This window comes from Chiroxiphia lanceolata, chromosome 23 (assembly GCF_009829145.1).
Source record: "Chiroxiphia lanceolata isolate bChiLan1 chromosome 23, bChiLan1.pri, whole genome shotgun sequence".
In the NCBI taxonomy this organism is placed as follows: domain Eukaryota; kingdom Metazoa; phylum Chordata; class Aves; order Passeriformes; family Pipridae; genus Chiroxiphia; species Chiroxiphia lanceolata.
Genome location: NC_045659.1, coordinates 4,685,957 through 4,706,410, shown reverse-complemented (window position 1 = coordinate 4,706,410; position 20,454 = coordinate 4,685,957). Strand labels below are relative to the sequence as shown.

Here is a 20,454-nt window from a genome sequence, read left to right as displayed (position 1 = left end):
TCTTACTTGTGTACCTAGCCTGGAAAGGATTTGGCTTAGAAATCCCTTGTTGGGAAAGGGGCAGGTTTGGGTTTGCTTGGAAAAACAGTATTTCTTTCCTTTTATCTGAGTTTGAGTTCAATGAAGCATCTTGTCAAATGTTACAGGAAGTTCCCTGACTAAGCTAAAGCAAGATTTTGGGTTTAAAAGTGTCTTTTAGGAAATAGTGAGATTTTGATTTCATTCAGTCTCAAAGGGAAGGATTTCTGGACACACAGAGTTTCTCTTTAGCTGAAAATAAATCTTTCCCTGCTCACCTCTGAACTGCTTTACGTTTTGGGGTCAATTTATCCATCATACCTCATCCCTCCTATTGCTTTCTACTGCTTGGAGGAGCTGTTCTACTTTGAATCAGACAAAGTTTAAACTGAATGATGTTTTCCAAGGCCACATTTCCAGCTGACCAAGGCACATCATGACCCTGTTTGCTCAGCAAACTTGCACAGTGTGGGAGTCAGGGCAAAACGTGGCAGATTTGGGAGGGAGCAGTTTGGAGGTGCCCTGATGGGGGTGTGTGTGTAAGTGATGTGATTTAGTCCTCTGCAAACACGAGGAGACAAAGGTGTCTGTTGGTCTTGACTTGTGTACTCGTGGAATTAAACCCTCTTCCTTCTCTCTCATGCTTTGGCAGGGTAGGACAAGGGGGTCAGTCTCTTCTCTCAAGTGATAGAACAAGAGGAAATAGCCTCAAGTTGCACCAGAGGAGGTTTAGGTTGTCTATTAAGAAATGTTTCTACACCAAAAGGGTTTTCAAGCCAGGGCAGTGGTGGAGTCACCACCCCTGGAGGGATCTAAAAGATGCGTGGATGTCACCCTTGGGAACACCTTGGCAGTGCTGGGGGAATGGTTGGACTCAATGACCTTGGAGGCCTTGTCCAACCTGAACGATTCTGTGGTCAGAGGGTTAAAATCCCATCTGGGGTTGTTATTGCTTCGTCATGGAGGTGGTTGGTCGAGGGAGATGCTGCCACTGGTGAGTGTCAGCTGGGCTCCTAAATTCCTCTGGTTGTCCTTGTCTCCTGGAGGGTGGCAGCTGCAATTTCCTCGCTGGTTCCAAGCCAGCAGCATGCAGACTGTTGACATTGTTTAGCAGACACGAGGCCTTCACCTCAGACACTTCTGTGAGTCTGAAAACAGCCCACGAGCCATTTTTGGCCATCTTGGTGACCTCTATTTATTCAAGTGGCACTGCCCGGAGTAACCTAAACTGCTGAAGTTGTTCAGGCAAGGGCTGAAGAGATCACAGGGTGCTAAACATCCTTTTGGTCCTTCTGGAAAAGATTGAAGTCTTGGTGGCAGTGCATCCCTTGGAGGAACTTCACTCACCTTGAGGGGATCGACCCTCTGGGGTCGGTGGGAGTTGCAGGACGATTCCTTTGCAGGTTTGGTGGCAAGGAAAGGAGACAAGGTGCAGGTGCTGCCCTGAGCACAGGGGCTTTGCCACCCACCGTGGAGAGGGAGTTTGAAATCCTGCTGAGAGGCACCACAGGGCTGCCGGATGAGCACGATGGGGAGACGTCAACCCTTCCTCTCGGCTTCCCTTTGCAGCGCCAACTGTCAGTAATTTAACTAACGTTTTGTAAATAAATGTGGCACTCGGACAGCTGTCACCGCGCCTGTTATAAACACTCCCTTTGTCACTAAAAGCTGGCAGCACCGCTCCGTTTCCCCTGCAAATGCAGCTCCCACTGCCAGTTAGCTCCCGAAGCCAGGGCTGTCAAGGAATCACATGCCGGGCGGAGGCCGGGACACCGCGGCTTCGCGCAGGGAGCCCGGCGAGGCCGTGCCAGGGCCTGGTGCGAAGGCAGCTTTTGCAGCTCAGGAGCAAATCAACGGCCTGAGCAGGGAGCGAGAAAACCCATCTGAGCGTGGCCGCGGGGCCGGTGGGTTCCCAGCCAGGAGCCTGGGCGGTCCAGCTGCAGTGCCGGGGGGGGCACCGGCTCCGCTGCCATCTCATCCCGGCTCCATGGGAAGCACAGGCGGGATGAGATGGGGAGCTCAGCCAGACCCAGTGTCTGATGTGCCAAGGGAGCAATTTGGCACTGGCACCGCGAGTGCTTTTCATTTTGAGCAACCTGGTCTAGTGGAAGGTGTCCCTGCCCACGGCAGGGGGTGGGAGGAGATGAGCTTTAAGGTCACTTCCAACCCAAACCATTCTGGGATTCTGTGAAGAATGGGCTCCTTGCTCATCAGGCTTTGGTTTCAGCAAATTTATTGTCTCTGGAACTGGTTGGATTTGAGGGGTGAGATCTGCCCTTTAGATCTGCCCTCTGCCCATCAGTCTTGCTCAGCACACTTGTCCCATTAGGAGCATATTCCACACCTTCACACAGTCTGGATGCTTCTCCTCCTAATGAACAGGACTGGCACAGGTTGCTCGGAGAAGCTGTGGCTGCTCCATCCATGGAAGTGTCCAAGGCAAGCTTGGACAGGGTTTAGAGCAACCTGGTCTGTTGGAAAGTGTCCCTGCTCATGGCAGGAGGGTGGAATGAGATGAACTTTAAGGTCCCTTCCAGCCCAAACCGGTCTGTGATTGTATGAACCGACTGGAAAAGGGATACTGTTCCCTTTCTTTTTGCTGGGAACTCTTCATCTTGTGCTGTTTTTCTCTTCTCATCTTTCAGGGCCTCTTGCAGCTCCAAACACCCTTTCCTTGGTTTTTCTCTCCCAGTCTGGGGTGGTTTAACTCCCAGCAGTCAGCCCCAGTAGCCTGGCCGTGCTGCAGCACTGTGTGATGCAGGCACTGGAGAAATCAGCACATGACATCTCTCTCTCTCTAAGCTGCTGTAAAATTAGCTTCATCTCAAGTGGCAGAAAATGATCATATCCTCGCTTGAGGGCGATGAAGAATATTCCTGAGTCACTGCTAGTGATGAAACAGGCAGAAAATCCAGAGTGATCCACAGCTGCCCACTCAGTTCTAATCGCTGAGGCCATTTGCTGCTGCAGAGCCTTAAGATGCAGCTTCCTCCTCCTCTCCCTCCCTTTCATCCATCACTCCCCACAGTGGCTGGGGCTGCAGATCCCAGCAGGAGCAGAGCAATTTCCCGTCCCACCAGCGAGGCTGCAGGCTGTGAGCATCTCATCCTCCTTCCCTGTTCCCCTGAGAGGAGAGGAGAGCAGAAGAGGGGGGTCAAAACTTCCTTTTCTTAGAGGACTCAGAGGAAAAAAAAAAAGGAGCTTATCCTCCTCAGGTCTCCTCCTTCCACACTGCAGTCCTGCAGACTGGGAAAAGCTCTTCTCTGGGCTCATCCTTCTCTCCACAAATTTTCCCTGCTGCCTCCAAAGCAGCTGCTGTGCCCACAGGGATATTTCCTTTTTGTCTTTTCCCCCATCGGCTTTAGTTCAAAGCCATCTCCCTGGATTTTTATGTCTTGGATAAAGCCACCCTCTTCTCTACAACTGCCAGCTCAGTGCCTGGGAAGCCTCTTGCCAAATTTGCTGGTGACAAAGGCCAAGAAAACCCTTGAAAACAGGGATGATCAGAAGCAAAGTGCTGTATTCCCTCCCTTCCTTGCATATGCTCCCTGGTAGTGTGTTAATGCCAAGGACTCCTTGAAGGATGCTTCCTGCAAACCCTGCCCTGCCAGCTCCCCCAGATTCACCTGGAAGCCCCCCACACTCTTGAGGGCACTGTTTAAAACCCTGGCAATGTCCTCATGAGTCCTTCAGCTTGGGAATCACATCCTTCTTCCGTGTGGCTCCATCGCCTGGTTCAGCAGCATTTAGAGAGAAAACGGCAGCAATCCTCCAGTTTAGGCAGGTGTTTGAAGGAACACTCTCTCCTCCAGTCAGGCCTTGTCAGTATTTATCCCTTAACCTGGTTCTCAGATGTTCTCTATCCTGCAGATTTGCTGGGATATGCTATTCACACAAAGCTCTCCTGGTGTCAGACTTTTGCTAGGATGGCTCCAGCGCTCCCACAGCCTGCCGGGGGAACAGGCAGCACTGGCAGCACCGCAGGGATGGATGTGTCAGAGCAGGGCTCTTGCCAGTGTAAAACCAGAATATTACCCAAGCTCACCCCCCGCCCCCCGATGGAAATTGCTGCACCAGCGCAAGTTTTTCACACCGGTCGACCAAATCCAGGCAAGTTTCCGGGAATTTTTTCCATAATCCCAGACAGCTTTGCACGCCGGGCAGTTATTTGTCAGCACAAGCAGGTGCAGAGCTGCAGGACATGGGCTGAGCATCTCTGAGCTCAGCTTTGGTGGTTATTCCAGCGTGCAGCCACTTTATCCTCCCATCAGGCAGCACCATCAGCACTTCTCAGCTTAATTTCCTGTTTTCCTCGCTGTTTTCCCCCAAAACAGTCTGGATGGTGTGTTTGGGGTTGGGTTCAGCAGGAAAGCAGGAGACCAGTATCAAAATGAATATAGGGGTGGGAATTTGGAGGGGTTGAGTGTTATAACAAACCACCCCCCGAGCACAGTTCATTCTGCACATGTTGGCTGTTGTGACACACAGAGAGCAAATCTGTGTGTGTGTATCACAGAATCACAGAAAGGCTGGGGTTGGAAAGGACCTTAAAGATAATCCAGTTCCAACCCCCTATATAAAATACATATATTTATATGTTAAAAATATATATGAAAGTATTTTTATTTTCATATAAATATATATTTATATATTTATATGAAACAAAGATACGGTTGGGGAGGAGTAATTCCTGCAGACACCTGTGGAGAGAGGCAGGACACAGGGATAAATCCGAGGGAGATGGAGCAGATGGCAAACTCGGATATCACAGCTGTACCCTGGAAAAGCGTTTCCTTGGAAAAGCAGCACTGGGGGCTCCTTTTGGGAGAGGTGAGGGGACAAGCCCGTTGGTAAATGCTCTAATCTTTTCTCCTTGTGGTGCCAACTGCTGCTTATTTCTCCTGCTGCGAGTCTGAAACCACCCTGCTAACCTCTGGCAAAATCAGGGATAACAAGGATGGAAGACTGACTTTGTTTGTGGTGTTTAGTTATTTAGTTTTTCCTGGCTTGGGAAGGAAGAAATAAAGTTGGATTTCAAGTGGGGTTGTTGCAGTAATGGAGGGAAATGAGAAATGCTCTTCAGCTGCCTCTCCTTCCTCGTGTCCCCATAAATAACCCTCCTCGCTCGGAGACGGCTCAGCCGGCGCGGAGAGGAGAGGGAAGGGTTGGGCTGGGGTGGGTTTTGCAGTGGCTGGAGAGCTCCTTCCCTTTCCTGCCTCCTGCTTGGAGCCTGCTCCTTCCCAGGGCTGCTCTCTGGGAGAGCATTTCCCTTGTCTGATGGGATGAGGGGGAACAGCTTCGTACTGCCAGAGGGCAGGGTTAGGTGGGATGTTGGGTAGGAAACCTTCCCTGGGAGGGTGGGAAGGCCCTGGCACAGGTTGTCTGGAGAATCTGTGGCTGCCCCATCCCTACAAACATTCACAGTCAGGGTGGACAGGGCTTGGAGCCACCTGGGCTAGTGGAAGGTGTTCCTGCTCATTGCAGGGTTGTTGGACTGGGAGACCTTTAAATGTCCCTTCCAACACAAACCATTCTGGGATTTGATGATTCTAAGGATTTTTAGCCAGGTTTTCCATGCAGTTTAGCCACCTTATTTCTGCAGCTCACTTGCCTAGAAGTCATTCCCACCTTGTCTGTGAATTCCTGGAAGCAAGGTGCAGGTCATCTCTCTCTTCCTCCACAGAGTGTCCCTTTTCCCTTCACCATTCCTGCTGACTTCTGTGAATTAGCTGCCTGGTTTCAGTCAGGTTTTACAGAGGGCTGGGTATTACATTCCTACAATTCTATGAAAACAAGCAGGCAGAGGTCAAGAGACCTCATTAGTCACCTGAAATAATGACAGAACAAGCTCAGCTCTTGTATGAGACACCTAAGAATTCACATGAGCATTGGTTGTATGCAAGACTCAAGGGAAGAGGGAGCTCCAGATGGAGCTTGCATCATTTAAGGTTTAAAATGTGTAGGAAACCACACGTCTTCCATGGTATGAGTGGAACTACTCATTAAATGCAGCAAGGAGTGCAGGTGGGGAGGGGTTGAGCGCTCCAGACTGTGTGTAAGGAAAACTGCAGCGATGTTGTGTTGGTGGAGAGAAGCTGCCAGTCCTGGTGTCAAGGAGAAGAGACAAAAGCTCGGGGTTTTGTGCTTAATTTCCCTGCTTTCCAATGGGGGATGCTGCACTCAGCTCTCCTGAATGGGAAGACTGCAACAGCTGGTGGCTGTGGCATTGCTGGAACGGGGCTGGCTCACCCTTCCCTTCGCTTAGGAAAAAAAGAAAATAAAGGCAAAAAAAGGCACAAGAGCAACGACAGAAAAAATAATAAAGCCGCTAACTCGCTTTCCAGAAGTTCCTAATGCTGCAACAGGCAAAGCACTGGAGATAAAAGAAATAAAAAAGCGAGGGAAAGAGGGGGAAAAATGCATTTATGAGCTCTCAAACTAACAGCATGCAACTCTCATATTATTTTTCCTCCTTAGCCTTTGAAACAGAACAACGGCCCGGAGCCTTCTCGGCAGATGGACAATGTGCGTGCCTTAACCACTTAACAGCCATTAGCCTAATTCCATGTTCTGGAGCCAAATTAAATAATAAGTAAGAGGCTATGAAAAGCTGGTTTGGAGGCTGCGTTACTGCCTTTCACTTGATAACCTTCTCCTAAACAGATGCTCTCTCTCTACCCTATTAACCTTGTCTGAGAGCGGGGAGGGGGCTTGGGGGAAGCAAACAAGCCAGACCTTGGTGGGGAGGGGGGGTGATGAGCTGGAGGGGCCAGATGTGGGGTCCTCCCTGTTTTGGAGGCTCCTCTTGTTTTTCTCCCCCAATGCCCCGGCTCTGGAGGAGTTCCTGAGCAAAGAGCCCGTTCTGTGGTTGCATCCAGGTCATTTTAATGTGCCAAATGATTCATCTTGATCAGCGAGTCCATCTGTACCTGCTGGGCGAGGCTGCACCACCCGGAGCTGATTTTGTGGACAAATCTGCTTTACTTGGAGGAGAGGGGAGATGGTGCTGATAGACATGAAAGGGGAGGTGGTCACGGGGCTCAGTGCCTAAACCCTCTCTGGTTTTGGCTGGGGCAGGGCACAGGGGGCTGCTGCATCCTCCATCCTCGCTGTGCCACCCGCTCACCCTTTGCAATGAAGTCGTTTTGCTGCTCTTTGCCTCTTTCCCCTCCCTGTGTTGAAACAGGAACAATAGTACTTGCCTAAGCTTTGGGAATTTGGGAATATTAGTTTGCAAAATGCTTTTGATGCTATTTTGGTGCTGGGAGGGTGAGGCATTTGCAGGTGTGTGCAGAAAAGGTGTTCTGTATTTCTTCTTGGCTGCAAAAGATTTGGGAGTGGCTGCCCCTGTTTCATCCCCCCATCATTAACTATTGCTCTGGGCTCTGCGTCTCAACTTTAGACCTTTCTAAGTTTTCAGGGGATTATAGATGACCCTGCAGCTATTTTTAGTGAAAGCTTTTATTTATTAAAAAGCCATCTTCCCTCATTAAAAAGACACATTGATGGGAAATAGATGAGCAGCTCTATCACTGGCGTCTGCCGTGCGAGCCCGGTGCCGCCAAGATCGTGTGTTCTGTGCCCTCCCTTGATGCAAGAAATGTCTTTCCGTGGAGCCAAGCAAAATTTGGTGTGGGAACCACCCCAAACTTGGTGCAGGAGCCATCTCTCACCCTGCCTGCAGCATCCAAGCTCCTTGGATAGACATGGTGAGGTGTGGTGCAGGATTTCCCGGAGATCCTTGGTGCCAACAGCAACTTGACTTTCCTTCCCTGCTGGTTTCCCTCCTTCGCCTGAGTTGTCACACAGGCTCTGATTTCATGTGCAAAATCCAGCCTGTGACTGGCACAGAGACCAATAAAGCCGGGTTTCTTATAAACTTGCTTCCTTTTGATCCAGGTAGGAGTCAATGATTTGCCGCTCGCGGTGCGGACGTTTGGAAAGGCTTTGTGCTGAGTGGATTCTCTGAGGTTCAGATGAGGATGAATCTCATTTTCCTGTGGCCTCTTCCTCCGTGGGGCACTCGCAGAGTCCCTCTCCTGTACCTGGCTGCCTATCTGCACTAGACTTGCAGGTACTTAATGTCTTTGAGCCATCTGTTCCTCTGTCAGATTTAGTTAAAATTGGCCGAAGGCTTCACGAATTATTGGGGAAGATTGTTAGACAGAGGTGTGCAAAGAGCACGACTGAATAAGCTCAGCCCAGCAGGATTCAAGGCTAAAAATGTAGCAGGGTATGTTATTTGGAGACAAAGCAGCTTGGAAAATGGGATCCATATCCAACCTTTCCCCAGCACAAGAGATATTGGACTTGAGTCTATTTTTTGGTACTGTAGAAAGCTCCTCTGTGGAGATGGACATTGTTTTAGGTAGGATTTGGTGCCTTATGTTTTATTTCTGGTAACACGTGGCTTTCTGTCCAAAATGAGCCCCATCCATGCTTTCCCAAGGCACTGATCCTTGCACTGAGATGCTGCAACTGTACTTCCAGAAAGCTGTTTGCTGAAGGATTCTCCCAACAAGGGCTGGGAGGTCCCCTGAGTAAGGTGTTAGTTCTGGGACAGCAACGTGTTCACATCGCTGACCACTCCCCCTGGGAGGAGGTTTTAGACCAGGATACTTTGATTTCATCAGGGGTGTCATGATTCTGTGTTCAGGATGTCATGGATGCTGTGATTCTGTGGTCAGGATGTCATGGTTCCGTGGTTCTCTGTCATAGATGCCATGATTCTATGGCATGATTCTGTGTTCAGGATGTCATGGGTGTTGTGATTCTCTGTTCAGGATGTCATGGATGCTGTGATTCCGTGGTTCTCTGTCACAGATGCCAGGATTCTGTGTTCCCAGTCTCATCCATCTCAGCTTTGGGCATCCAGAAATAAACTCCTGATCTGAGCAGGTCTTGGGAAGAGAGGGGCCAGTCCACCTCCCAGAGTCCTGTCTCTTGTCATGGACTGCAGGAGGACATGGGCTGAGGTGGCATGAAATGCATCTGTCAGAAGAGAGAAAAAGCAAAGGAACTGTCAAAAATCCCGTCAAAGGCTGGGTGGCTCTGAATCCATTAGCATTTCCCAGGAGTCCAGAAAAGCAGGAGCAATCTGGGATGCTTGCTCCTGTGACTGCAGGTGTCTGAGATGATGGATGTCTGTGTCTGAGCATGGTTGTCCAGTCCCCCTTTGTAGTCACTGGAGAGCAATGGGCCTTTTGAGGGTGAATTCATCCCAGTTTGAGGTAGATGTTTGGAACAGGGCAGACAGATTGTGTCCTGGGAGTGCCTTTTTCTCTCTATTTGGTCCAAATGGCTCAGCCTGGATAGCAAGGTGATAAATCCCAACCCAAGCATTGAGAGGAAGCCAGGGGATCAAAATAGGAAATATCTAACATTGCTCAGATGTATTAGAGCCAGGCCAGGGTGCTGAGCAGCAGGAAAGCACCTGGTGCTGCACCAAGCAGAAACAGAGAGTTTTTTGGTGATTTCTTTTTTTTTTGTATCCTTTTATGTCTCATCCCTCTAACTTCCAGGAGACTCAGCAGAGCAATTCTGCATGTGGCTTGTCATTAGGTGCCTCACCCAGCAACCTGCAAGTTCATTAGTATTCTTTTTAGTGCTAACAAAATGTCTGAGCTGCATCTTTTCTGCCTGAGAGGCTGAAACAGAGGCAGTAAAGGGAAAAACCCGACTCCAGCTCTACAGAGACCACCCAGAGAGGGTCCCTTCTGCCAGCAAAGCACTGCTCGTGTCAACGTGGCAAAACCACAGGAGCACAATAAAAAAAAAACCAACCCCAAAAGTGGCTGGAAAGCTGGAATTTTAGCTTCATAATTGCATCTGCAGTGGGGTCTCTGCCAACGTGGCAGTTTGAGCTGAGGATCTTCCACAGGAGTGAACATCTGCAGGTGGAGGGTGAGGGTTGGGAGGCTCCTGTTTCTCCTGCCCTGTAGGAACCCCTGGGGCTGCCTGACTCTGCTGCAGGTGTTGGATAACGTGGGTCCAAAGCCTCTTCCAGGCTGGGGTGGGGAGTGGGAAGAAGGGCTGTGGCTGTGCCCTGCCTGCCTGAGAGCCTTTCATTGATTTTCCTTTTCTTCAATGGAAGCAGAACTGACATCCATTAACCAGCCTCCCAGCCTCTCCAGAGCCAGGGGTGGAGGCAGCAAAGGCTTTATTGCTGATTTTTTTTTTCTTTTCTCTTAGACCTGTGTGTTCCTCTCCCATCTCCCTTTGCTAAAGCTCAGCAGCTCTGGCTGGGAGATGCAAAGAAATGGATCCAAATAATGGGGAACAGGATTAGAAGGGTTATGAAATAGGTGCATTAAAACATTTAGTTGAAATATTCCTAATGCTTTAGGAAGGTGGAATGGAGTAAATGAATGAATGAGTGTATGGACCCTTTCACAGAACTTTTGGTGCTGACAGAGAGTTTGAAGATATGAAAAAAAAAACAATTTTTTTTTTCTTGCAAAATGAAATGAAAAAAATGGGTGCAATTTTTGGTTGAAAATCCCAGATGTTGTTGAGAAAGTTAAGAGGAAACATAATAATGAATAATTACGTCCAGCAAACATTCATCAAGCAACAACCTAGCTAAAAGTGAGTGGATATGCCATAACCAAATGTAAGAAAGGGCATCAGAGTTAAGATGTTTCCCCAGTGTTTGAGGAATATGAGGTGGAAACAAAGCTCTCCTAATCTGACTTATCCCCAGTGTGTTCCCCCGGTGTTTTGGGAGCCCCTCTATTTATTTAACCCACTCAGACACCCAGAGATAACACTGGGAAATATCCAGGGGGAGATGGAGGGGAGAAACCATCTCCTCTGGCTGCATGTGGCAGCTCTGATGCTTTTGGTCCCTTAGGGATGGAGCAGGGCCAGGCTGGGAACAGTGAGGTACAGGGTGAGTTTTTGGGGTGTTAACAGGCTCTGGGAAATGAGATTCTGCTCCTGTCAAAAGAGTTTCACTCCTCACTTTGGGTTTTGTTTAATAGAGGCTGCAGGGATGAGGGGCTTGAGGCAGCAAGAGCCAGGACTTCATCACAAAGGTGTCTGAGATACTTCATCACCAACTCTCTCTGCATCCTTCCCATCCCCTGGGAATTATCCCAAATCTCTGTGCAGCTGTTCAGGAAAAATAAAACAACACACTTTCCTTTCTCAGAACCTGTGGCAGGTGAAGAGAGCAAAACCCATTTATGGATGAAAACAGACTTTTTAATTTCAAGCTTTGCAACATAACCAATGTATATTTAGCTTTGCATCTCTCTATATGAAGTGGATTTATGAACCTTATGTATATTTTATCCCTACACATTTGATCTCAGACAATTCATGTCTCCTGAGTTCTGAGCAGGATTTTTTTTTCCTGGGCATTTTCTTTATTTACTTCTTTTCCCCCCTTACTTTTGGTGTGTTTGTTCCTCATTGCTGTCAGTGAGCAGCTCTTCAATAACTGTGTTTTGTATTCAGTTGCAGAGTTTTCTTTGGGGGGTTGGTTTTTAATATACTGTTTATGAAGAAGCCTGATTTTTGGGAGCGATGTATGTTTGCACCAGAATGTTTCTGCAGCGAAAGGGAAGGAGTAGGAAAAAAACAAAGGAATAAGGGGGAAAAAAAAGAGACTGTTGGGTCTTTTTGGCCAGTGAACACTGCAGAAATACCTTTGACATTTTCCCAGGCTTATTAGACAGGTCTCGAGCTGACTCAGGTACCCAGTTTCCAAATGTCTCTGCCTGGACCAGACCTCAGCTGCTGATTTAATGGCAAACCTCTTCTTGCTCACCCAGCTGTGCTGCACCATTCCCTGCTGGAAAAACAGCCTAGGCTCAGGATTTTAATGAAGGAGTTGTTAATGCTGTGGTGGATGGAAAGTCTCCTGCTTTATTAGGGAAAGACAGGAGCTTTCTCACTCCCTCACCCATCCCCACGTGCCTGGAAGATGCTCACGGTCCCTGTGCTCATCGATCCCCTTCCAATTCTGGATGCTGGTGCAGGGAAGTTAATTAATTCCATCAGAGAATCTCTCTTGGAGATCAGGATCCCATCAGAATGTGGTGTCCTTGGCTTTCTGGGTGCTTTTCTGGAGTTCATCACACCCTTGCAGCTACTCCAGCAGTTGGTGGGACGCTGTTGTAGCCAGTGTGGGGCCACTGGGAACACTGGGAGTGAATGTCCTGAGCTGGGAAAAATTCAGATGCTGGAAATGGAGGCACTGGGAGCTGTGGGCTTCGTGCTTGATTGCTTTCCTGATTGGTACTATTTAAAAAAAAAAATGCATTAGAGAAAGAATGTTTGATTTCCAGAGTGCCTGGGTGCCAACACCATCTCTGTTTGTTTTCCTTCCTTTAGCAGAAACCTTGTAAAATTTTTATGAAGCATTAATGGAACAGAGATTTTCTTTTTCCTCGAGCAAATTTCCCGAGGTGAAGGTAACCCCCACAAGTCCAGCCCAGTTTCTTACTCTGGAGAAATGTAGGACGAGGAGTCCTTTGGGGTAATTCCCAGAGCATCCCTGATGCAGGTGCTTCCCACAGGGAAGGATGCAAGGGAGTAGGAAGGGAAGGAAGGATCTCTTCTCATTCTGGCCCTGGAAGGGGAGAAGCTGCTGGCAAGGATGGGTTGAGGAAGCAGAGGGATGCAAATGTGGATGCTCAGCTCAGTGTCCTCAACTACCCCTGAACTTGAGATTCACCTCTCAGTTCGTGGGGAAGGACATTTCAAGGTTAGTGAACGTAAAGGGGAGAAAAAAAAGAGATGTAACATCCCAGCCATCCCCACCTGGCTCTCCCTTCCACATGCTGGGAATGCGCTTGAAGGCAATAACTTCGTCAGAAGTGATGGATAAGAGGCTTCTTCCACTTCTTATTTTATTTTGCTTAAATCTCCTGTGCTGAATGCTGTCAGTCTCCCTCGGAGGAGGAAGGCTAAGCTGGAATCAGAGCAAAAATTCAGAGGTTGTGGTTTCTTTGTCCGGCTCTGCCAAGGATTTCCAGCAGGACTGGTGGTGGAGAGCTCATTTTACAACAGCGCCTCAAGCCATATCCCTTCAGGAGTGAGCCGGGTAAGGAGAGCAAACAAGTCCTGGCAGCAGCCCTGCAGAAAAGCATGGAAAACATCCAGCTCTGAGGAGCTTAATGGGAAGTTATTAGCTGGAATATCCTCCTTATTGTGGAGGCCGGGCTGCCTTATCATCCTGACAGCCCCGAGTAATTGATGTCCCTTCAGAAGGAAGGTGAGCAGAGGATCTGTGGTGTGGTGGGAGCCTCTGCTCTGCTTGACCTCCCCATTGATGTGAGAGCACAGGAGCAGTGCCAGGAGGTGAGCACAAGGCACTGGGTGTGGCCGGGGGGGGATGAACAGAGGGCAGCTGAGGACACTGATGTCACTTGTGGTGACATTCAGAGCCGCTTGGTCCCTTGTTGAAGCCCGGGCTCAAGTCCTGTGACAGTGGGGGGGATGTTTTGGCATCCCTGGTGTTGCTCAGATTTGGGGAGGAAGTTTGTGGGGTTTTTTCTTACTTTACGAAATCAATCCTCCTGTGGAGTTCACCACCCTGGGAAATTTAGAGCCTGGGCACAGATGAGTTAATTATGGGCTAAAGAAGATTTGCAGTTACAGGGAGTAATGGGATAAACCTTCTGATACCACCATGATGCCAAGAGCACCTGGAGAGGGCTGGCTGCTTTACCTGCTGCTTGGGGCTTCTTTCCAAAGAAAGTTTACAGAAATGGTCAAGGTTTGTATCTGTGGCACTGGAGGGGCTTTCCCATCCATTGGGCTTCCTTTGGTGGGAGGAATTGGAAATAAATGCTTCAAGTGTTAACTCTTTCTGTGCTGGTCCCCATAAGGCTCTTTGTTAAGATACCCTGCCTGATACACTTTTTTTCTGAACTTTCTTGAAATATGCAGTAGCAATCAAGGCAATTAAGTATAATTGCAGAGAGACTACCTTGCGAAGGTGGGACGCAGAAATAGGCAGGTAATTACAACGAGTTATAAATGGATGGTTATTTACATCAGGAGTGATGCACAGGGATTTGGGTATCGGAAGTGGGAGCTGCTGGTTGCAGCAGAGGACAGTTGTCAGGGGTCATTCCTGTGAGATCCTAGTGTGCCCCAAGCACCTCTCTGGTGCTCATCCTCTTCCTCTAACACGGGGAATGTGGACCCACCACCTCGGGATCGTTAGCAAGCTGTTGGGGTCTTTGAGAGCGCTCCACTGTCTTCAGCTAAAATGAAGAGATGATTTAATTAAGGCACTTCTCTGAAGAGACGTGGACTTTGTTAGATCCGATTTCTGAGCTGAGCGATGCCCTGCTGGCATCCTGCTGCTGAGTGACTCAGGGTGGGCTGGTGGAGAGTAGCTGCACCCTCCAGAATGAGCAGCACCCCGGGTTGCCTCACTGCTCATCTGGCTGGTAGCCTGTTCTTGGCTGTGACGTCCTGACCCCTCGCAGTTACAGTCGCCTTCCTCCTACGGAAAGAAAATGTGCCTTTTAGATCTTCTTTCCCTCGGGGTGGAAAATCTGAGCTGCCTCTCCACGCTGCCCGTGCTTTAGGAGCCTCACGTAGCTGCTACGAGGGTCAGCCATGTACGAGGAGCTCCGTGCTGTGCTTTTCTAGGGCTGGCAGGAACCTCGCGTCACCCCGCCGCCACTTCTCTCCGGAGGAGCACTTTGTAGGCACCGTGCTCGGCGCTGAAATGATATTTTAAAGTAGGTTTGAAAAGGCTGTCAGGAATCAAGGAGGACGCCTTTCCCGTAGTAGGAACAAGCATCCTGGGAGAGCAGCAGCCGTTGAGGAGAGCGGCTCCGGGAGCGGCGCGGTCGGTCTCGTTTCAGGAGACAAGGTACTTTGGTGACAGGACATCTTGTGAGTTGTGTAGATTTCCTGGCCCTGCTCTCCCCAGAGAGGTTTAAAACTTTCAGTGCCCTCTTGCTTGGATGTACTTAGCAACAAAGAGATTTCAATTATTTAAAGGCACAGGAAGACATGAAAGCCATTAGGAAGGGACCTGGTGCCCCCGGAGATGGTGCTGGGTTCTCCTTCAGCTTGCAGGACTAGCTGCAAACCCCGGCACCAACACAGGGGATGAAATGAAGAACAGATGAAAACCACCTTGGCATAAAGTTTGAGTTGTTTTTCAAGACCCCAGAGTTCTGATTTGGAAGGGGTTGGCTGGGTGCAATGAGGGGCTGCTTGGTGTGACCCCCCCAAAAAAAGGAGAACAAAAAAACTCGTGCAGGGTGGGCTGATACAAAGAGGTGACCAGGCAACAGGGTGCAGAAGGAGAAGATATGGTATCACCTGTGTTTGCTGCTCCTTGAGCAGAGATAGGACTTGATGCCTTGAGGACGGTTGATCCAGCACCTTTAGTGATGCGATGAGGAAGGGCTTGGATAAGATGGAATCCTTCCCAGCCCTTCTGCACCCTGTGGGTCTGAGGGTGACCTGAGCATGAGGAAAGGCTCACTCTGATGGCTGGGGGAGTTTGGGGCACAGTGCCTTCCAGCCCACCCTCAGGAAAGCCTGGCTGCCATGGTAGAACTCGCTGCCATAATGAGCTCAGTCCCAGAGCTGGGATTTCAACTGGACATCAATGTGTGTTCTCCACGTTGATGTGTTCTCCATGTTGGGTTTTTTGTCCTCATGACAGGTCGCCCTGCTGCAGTGAGCTGAACCCAAAGCTCATGTTCCGTGTTCATGACCATGTTCCAGAGTGTTGGGTTTTATTTCTTCTGGCACAGGTGGTGCCTTTAGTCCCTTCCAGACTTCACCATTGTTGTCTTCCAAATTCTTCCTTAAGTGGCTTTCTGTGCCTGTCCTAAATTGCCATTCAGGTTGTTAAACTCTGAGATTTCACCCCAGAGGTGCCTGTGTTTTACTGCTGGGTACAGCAACTCATTTATTACCTTGTGTTGTTGGATCTGTCACAACGGAAGGCGACACACAAGTAGCAAATGGATTTAATTACAATTTTAACCAAAATTAAGTGACTGTGATCAGAAATACAGAGCAGGAAACTCCCTGGCTGGGCTGAGGACACCTGAAATGGGTACAGTGGGTGACCAGCAGGTCTTCTCCAACTGCAGAATCTCTTCTTCACGCAGAGCAAGTACATTTGATTTATTACAACCGCGAGTGAAAGTGGTACTGGAGCGGTAGGAGAATGAAAAACATGCGTGGCATGTATATGATACAGAATAACTAATCTTTCCTGACTTTTTCTGTCAATCTTGGGTAAGGAGAAGATAACTAACTCTGCCTCTCATGTTCTGTGGCCTGCAGTCTTCAGTCATGAAGATAAATGCTGGGCATCAGCTGTCTTTATGTACAACCAAATCCTGGTAGGCAGCAAGGTTTCAACAGCTTCTTATGCCCGAAGGTGAATCTTTATGGGGCCCAAATGACACGTCCAAAACCCCGGAGACTTTGTGTGAAAACGTTTTGGTCCCAAAAGAGGGACTCAAAGTGTCTCCTTGCACCGAGAGCTGCTGTGGTGGCCTTGGTGGTGATGCCCCCCTGGGTGAGATGGAGCTTGGAGGAAGCCCCAGTGATGCCTTGATTTCCCTGAAGTGTTTATGTCCCACATGGATCTGCCTTTACAGTCAGTTGGACTTGGAATCTCTTCCCGTGGCAGCCGGACCAAATTCCACACCCATTTTTCCCGACGAAGTAATGACGCCTTTTTAGGTCGTCTCAAATCACTTCCCCATTCATACCAGAGCTCTCAAGTTGTTCAGGGGAAGGGGAAAGCGGGGAAAAATAAGCCAAAAATGGCTTTTTATTTTCGAGTGTGTCATTTGAAATGGGGGGGGGGAGGGCAAACACCCAGCTCTTGCTTTCATTTGAACTGCTCAACTCAGGGTTATTTTGGAAGGAGGGTGAAGTGGAGGAGGTTCAAGTTCAGTCACAAGGTGGGAAAATATATTTTGGGGCTCATCTGAAGAGTCTGAGCTTTCTTTTGTGTGGGGGTGAAGGCAGCATCTATCCAGCTGGATATCCTCCCTGGAAAAAAGAGCTGGAGAAAGAACGCCAAGAGCAGAGGGGAAAAACAGGGATGTGCTCCTGTTAATGGCACAGGGAAGGAGCACAGCTTGGGAATCTGCTCGTGGGTATTTACAAACTCTATTTCCCTCATAGAGGTGCCTACAAGGGCAGAGTTAGCAGTGTATTATTAATAATGAATAACAGTAGGATGGTAAAATGTGTACTTAAATATCCTGTGTCGTTCAGTGCATCTCCTCGTGCTTTACAGAGGAAAAATTGTGTGAGAAGGGTAAATATGAGACCGGGAGGAACTGGTAGGGAGATGAGATGGAGATCAGGAGGTTCATCTTTTTCCTGTTCTTGTCCTTTTTTTTTTTTTTCCCCTCGGCTTACATATTAAAATTCCCAGTTAACCAGGTGTTATTTAGGGCTGGCTGGGAATGGTAATTTCTGAACGCAGAATAAGCCCAGGCCGGGTGAAAAAGTGGAAGGAAAGGTCATGTAACGTTCCTGTCATACCAAATCTGCCGGGGAGGGGGGAGGGAGCGGGGCTATCGCCCTGTGAGCTGCAAATAGAGCTGTTAGTGTGCCATCAGATAGGGCCGGACATCGATAGCGCTGTATCAATGGGATAAAGATAAATGGGAAGATAAGAGAGTCGGGTTTGCCTTGAAATCCACTTGTGGTTACCAAAAGGCTTTGTCTTCCCGTTGATTTCTTCATCCCGCTCCTGTGGTAAATGCCAAGGCTTGAAATCTTATTTATGGTGACGCTAATGAAAAAATGTCCAGCAGAGCCAGTGCTTCACCCAAAGGATATGAGGATCTTCTGTGCTGTCTTAATTAAGTGAGGTAACGGGGAGACTTCTGAAGCCACCCAGCAGTGGTTGAATGGCTAATTCTCTCCAGCACTGAATTAAAAATTAGGAACATTTAATAAGCGGGGTTAGGTGCCCCCTGAGTTACGGTTTCAGCAAGATGCAGTTAAGCTCAGTCTTTCTGCCTGTTTTTGAAAGTCTGACTCATCTTTCCCAGCACTTCTCTGGCAGCTGTGAGGGCATGAAACTTTTTTAGATCGGAGATAAGATTCATGCCGTAATCACATGATTCGGGGAGCTGGTGCTTTAAGGGAAAGAGTGCTAAAAATAACCAGAATTGGTGACAAGATAGTAGCAATTTTGGCTTTTTCTACCGTGAAGGGCTGGTTGCCAGCTCTAGGGAAAGGAGTCAAGGGCTTCACTCTGCAGTGGGGCTCCAAAATGTCATTGCTCCCGTGATAATATGGGATAATAAAAAAAAAAAAAAAAAAAGGAAAGGATAGGAAGGAGCAAAGATAGAATGGAAGTAAGAGCAAGAAGCAAGAAGATTGGAAAGGGGTAAATATTGCAAAATAAAAAAAAATGGGGAGAAGGGAAGCAGGGCACATATTGGACTAGTGCCTCTTGGGCTTGAATGGTGTTGGAGGAAGACAAAAAGAGTGAGGCAGAGTGAGAAGCACAATGACTTTAATTTGTAGGCAGGGAATGTTAAGAGAGAGAGAAAAAAAAGGTGATTTGGGTTCTTTTATTCATTACTAACCATAAAAGGCCCAGACTGTGTTGCCAGTGGCTTTAAAATCCAGGATCCTATTAAACCTTCCTTGATAGTAACTCAGCACTTGGAAACGGGAGTTAAAGAAGGAGCAGGAGGAGGGAGGAGGGATGGGGGAGCTGGATGAATCCAGGGGAGACTTAGTGTGAAGGTCTCACCTTTTGTCTGGCTGTGTTTTTGGGGGATCAAGTGGCCTGTTTGCCTGGAGAAGCCCAACGGGACTGGCAGCATCCCGATGCCCCTTGCAAAGGGATCACCCTGGCTGCTGCTCCCCAGGCAAGGGCACTGCTCCCCGTTCCCAGGTATTAAATCAGGCTTTATTCCTGCTGCTCACAAACCAGCTGCAGCTCAGGGGAGGCTGCACGGAATGCGAGATCAGATGGGAGAGATCAGCAGATAAATGCGATGGATAAAGCCAGCAGCAAAAAGTTCCTTGGATTGAGTCCCTGGATGATAAATAGCAGATGTGCTGCTGTCGAGGCAGGGGCTGACACCAGGGTGGGGTGAGGCAGGGGCTGGATCAGATGGGGACAGTCCCGAGGCGGGACTGGGAGCGTGCTGGGAGAAAGGGTTAATTCCTGCACTTTGCCTCCAGCATCAGCCCATGATCCCTGCCCACCCCCAGGGGCTGCCCTTCCCTGTTTTCCACCGCGGGTGCTCTCTGCCAGGCTCACACCCTGCGCCCAGGGAGAGCTGTAATTAAAAGAGCTGTTCCCCGAGACCCGGCGACTTATCGATCGTGTGCGTGCGGGTGTGCACTCGCTCCCTTCTCCTCGGGGAAAGAGGAGAAACCATTCCTTTTAATCGAGGCTCGGAGCTGACATGCAGGTCTGGGCCACACCACGTCCTCAGCTCCCTGTGACACGTGTGGAGCAGCGCAGCCAGGCGAGGAGGCAGCTCCCACGGGAGATGCTCGAGGGGATCTCAATTCCTCGAGGATTTGCCTTTCCTGCTGGAGTGCTGGTTGAAATACAGAGATGCTGTATTGCTCTATGTCTTGTACTGAGGGTCTCCAGGCAGGCAGCAACAGGTCTGGGGAGCCTGATAGAGATGTCACTTGGCTGGGAAAGAGGGAGAAGGAAACAGGGCTAAGCATCCCTTCTCTGAGCCAGCACGGAGAACAGGGAGAGGCTCGGGGAGCTGCCGCGCTTTGCTCCGGTTCGTGAGGTGGGTAATCAGCCCTTTTTATGAAGTCAGACTCCAACCTCTTTGGATTTCACCCCGTGTTCTCCCTGTTGTGGAACAGAATCAGCTGATAAAGGTCTTATCTGGTCACCGTGCTCCAGGGAATCGGTGCTGCTGTGACCGGAGCCTCGCTGGGAATGCAGCCTGCAGAGTGTGGTGAGGGGATGGAGGGTGACAACCAACAGCATGAGGTGACAGCCGTGCTGAAGTAGCCAGGAGGGATGGTGCAAGGAAACGTGGGTTGGAGTGAAGCCCTCTCCCTGTGGAATTTGGGAGTTGCCTCCTGTAGCTGCACCTTCGCCTTTCCCAGAGGGATCCGGTGCGTTTGCAGATTGTTTGCTTTATAAGAGAAGTGACAAATTGCAAGATTAACCAGAAATACAGGCTTCTGTCATTGCTTTCCCTCCTGATGGAAATCCAGAGGATCCTGCGTGGTAACTAATCAGTCAGGCGGAGGAGTGAGATGGTTAATGGAGGAAAAATACTCCTCTCTGTGCCTTGTCTGGGAGAGACTCGACAGCTTCATGCTTAGCTATCAATCTGAGAAGTAGAAGGAGACACTGGCAGCTTTGCATGTCTGTGGTGAGGAAAACATCAGGGTGGGCGGATTTGGGCATCTGAATACCTGGAATAAACCCTATTTCAGAATAAAGAGATCCTCAGGAACTTTTCCCTCCTTGGA

The 20,454-nt window shown here is 49.2% G+C and overlaps 1 protein-coding gene across 7 annotated transcripts in view; it reads left to right on the top strand.

The window, feature by feature from the left end:
• LOC116797669 (protein CEPU-1) overlaps window positions 1–20,454 on the top strand; it is a 354,096-nt gene that overhangs the window by 222,369 nt on the left and 111,273 nt on the right. The window contains exon 1 of one of the 7 annotated variants that reach the window (XM_032709435.1): window positions 18,225–18,373. The exons of the other annotated variants lie outside the window; for them this stretch is intronic. Within the exon in view, the coding sequence (XP_032565326.1) occupies window positions 18,336–18,373 (38 nt within the window). The 5' untranslated portion in view covers window positions 18,225–18,335. Of the gene's footprint in view, window positions 1–18,224; window positions 18,374–20,454 lie in introns of those variants that run through there. 7 annotated transcript variants of the gene reach the window in all.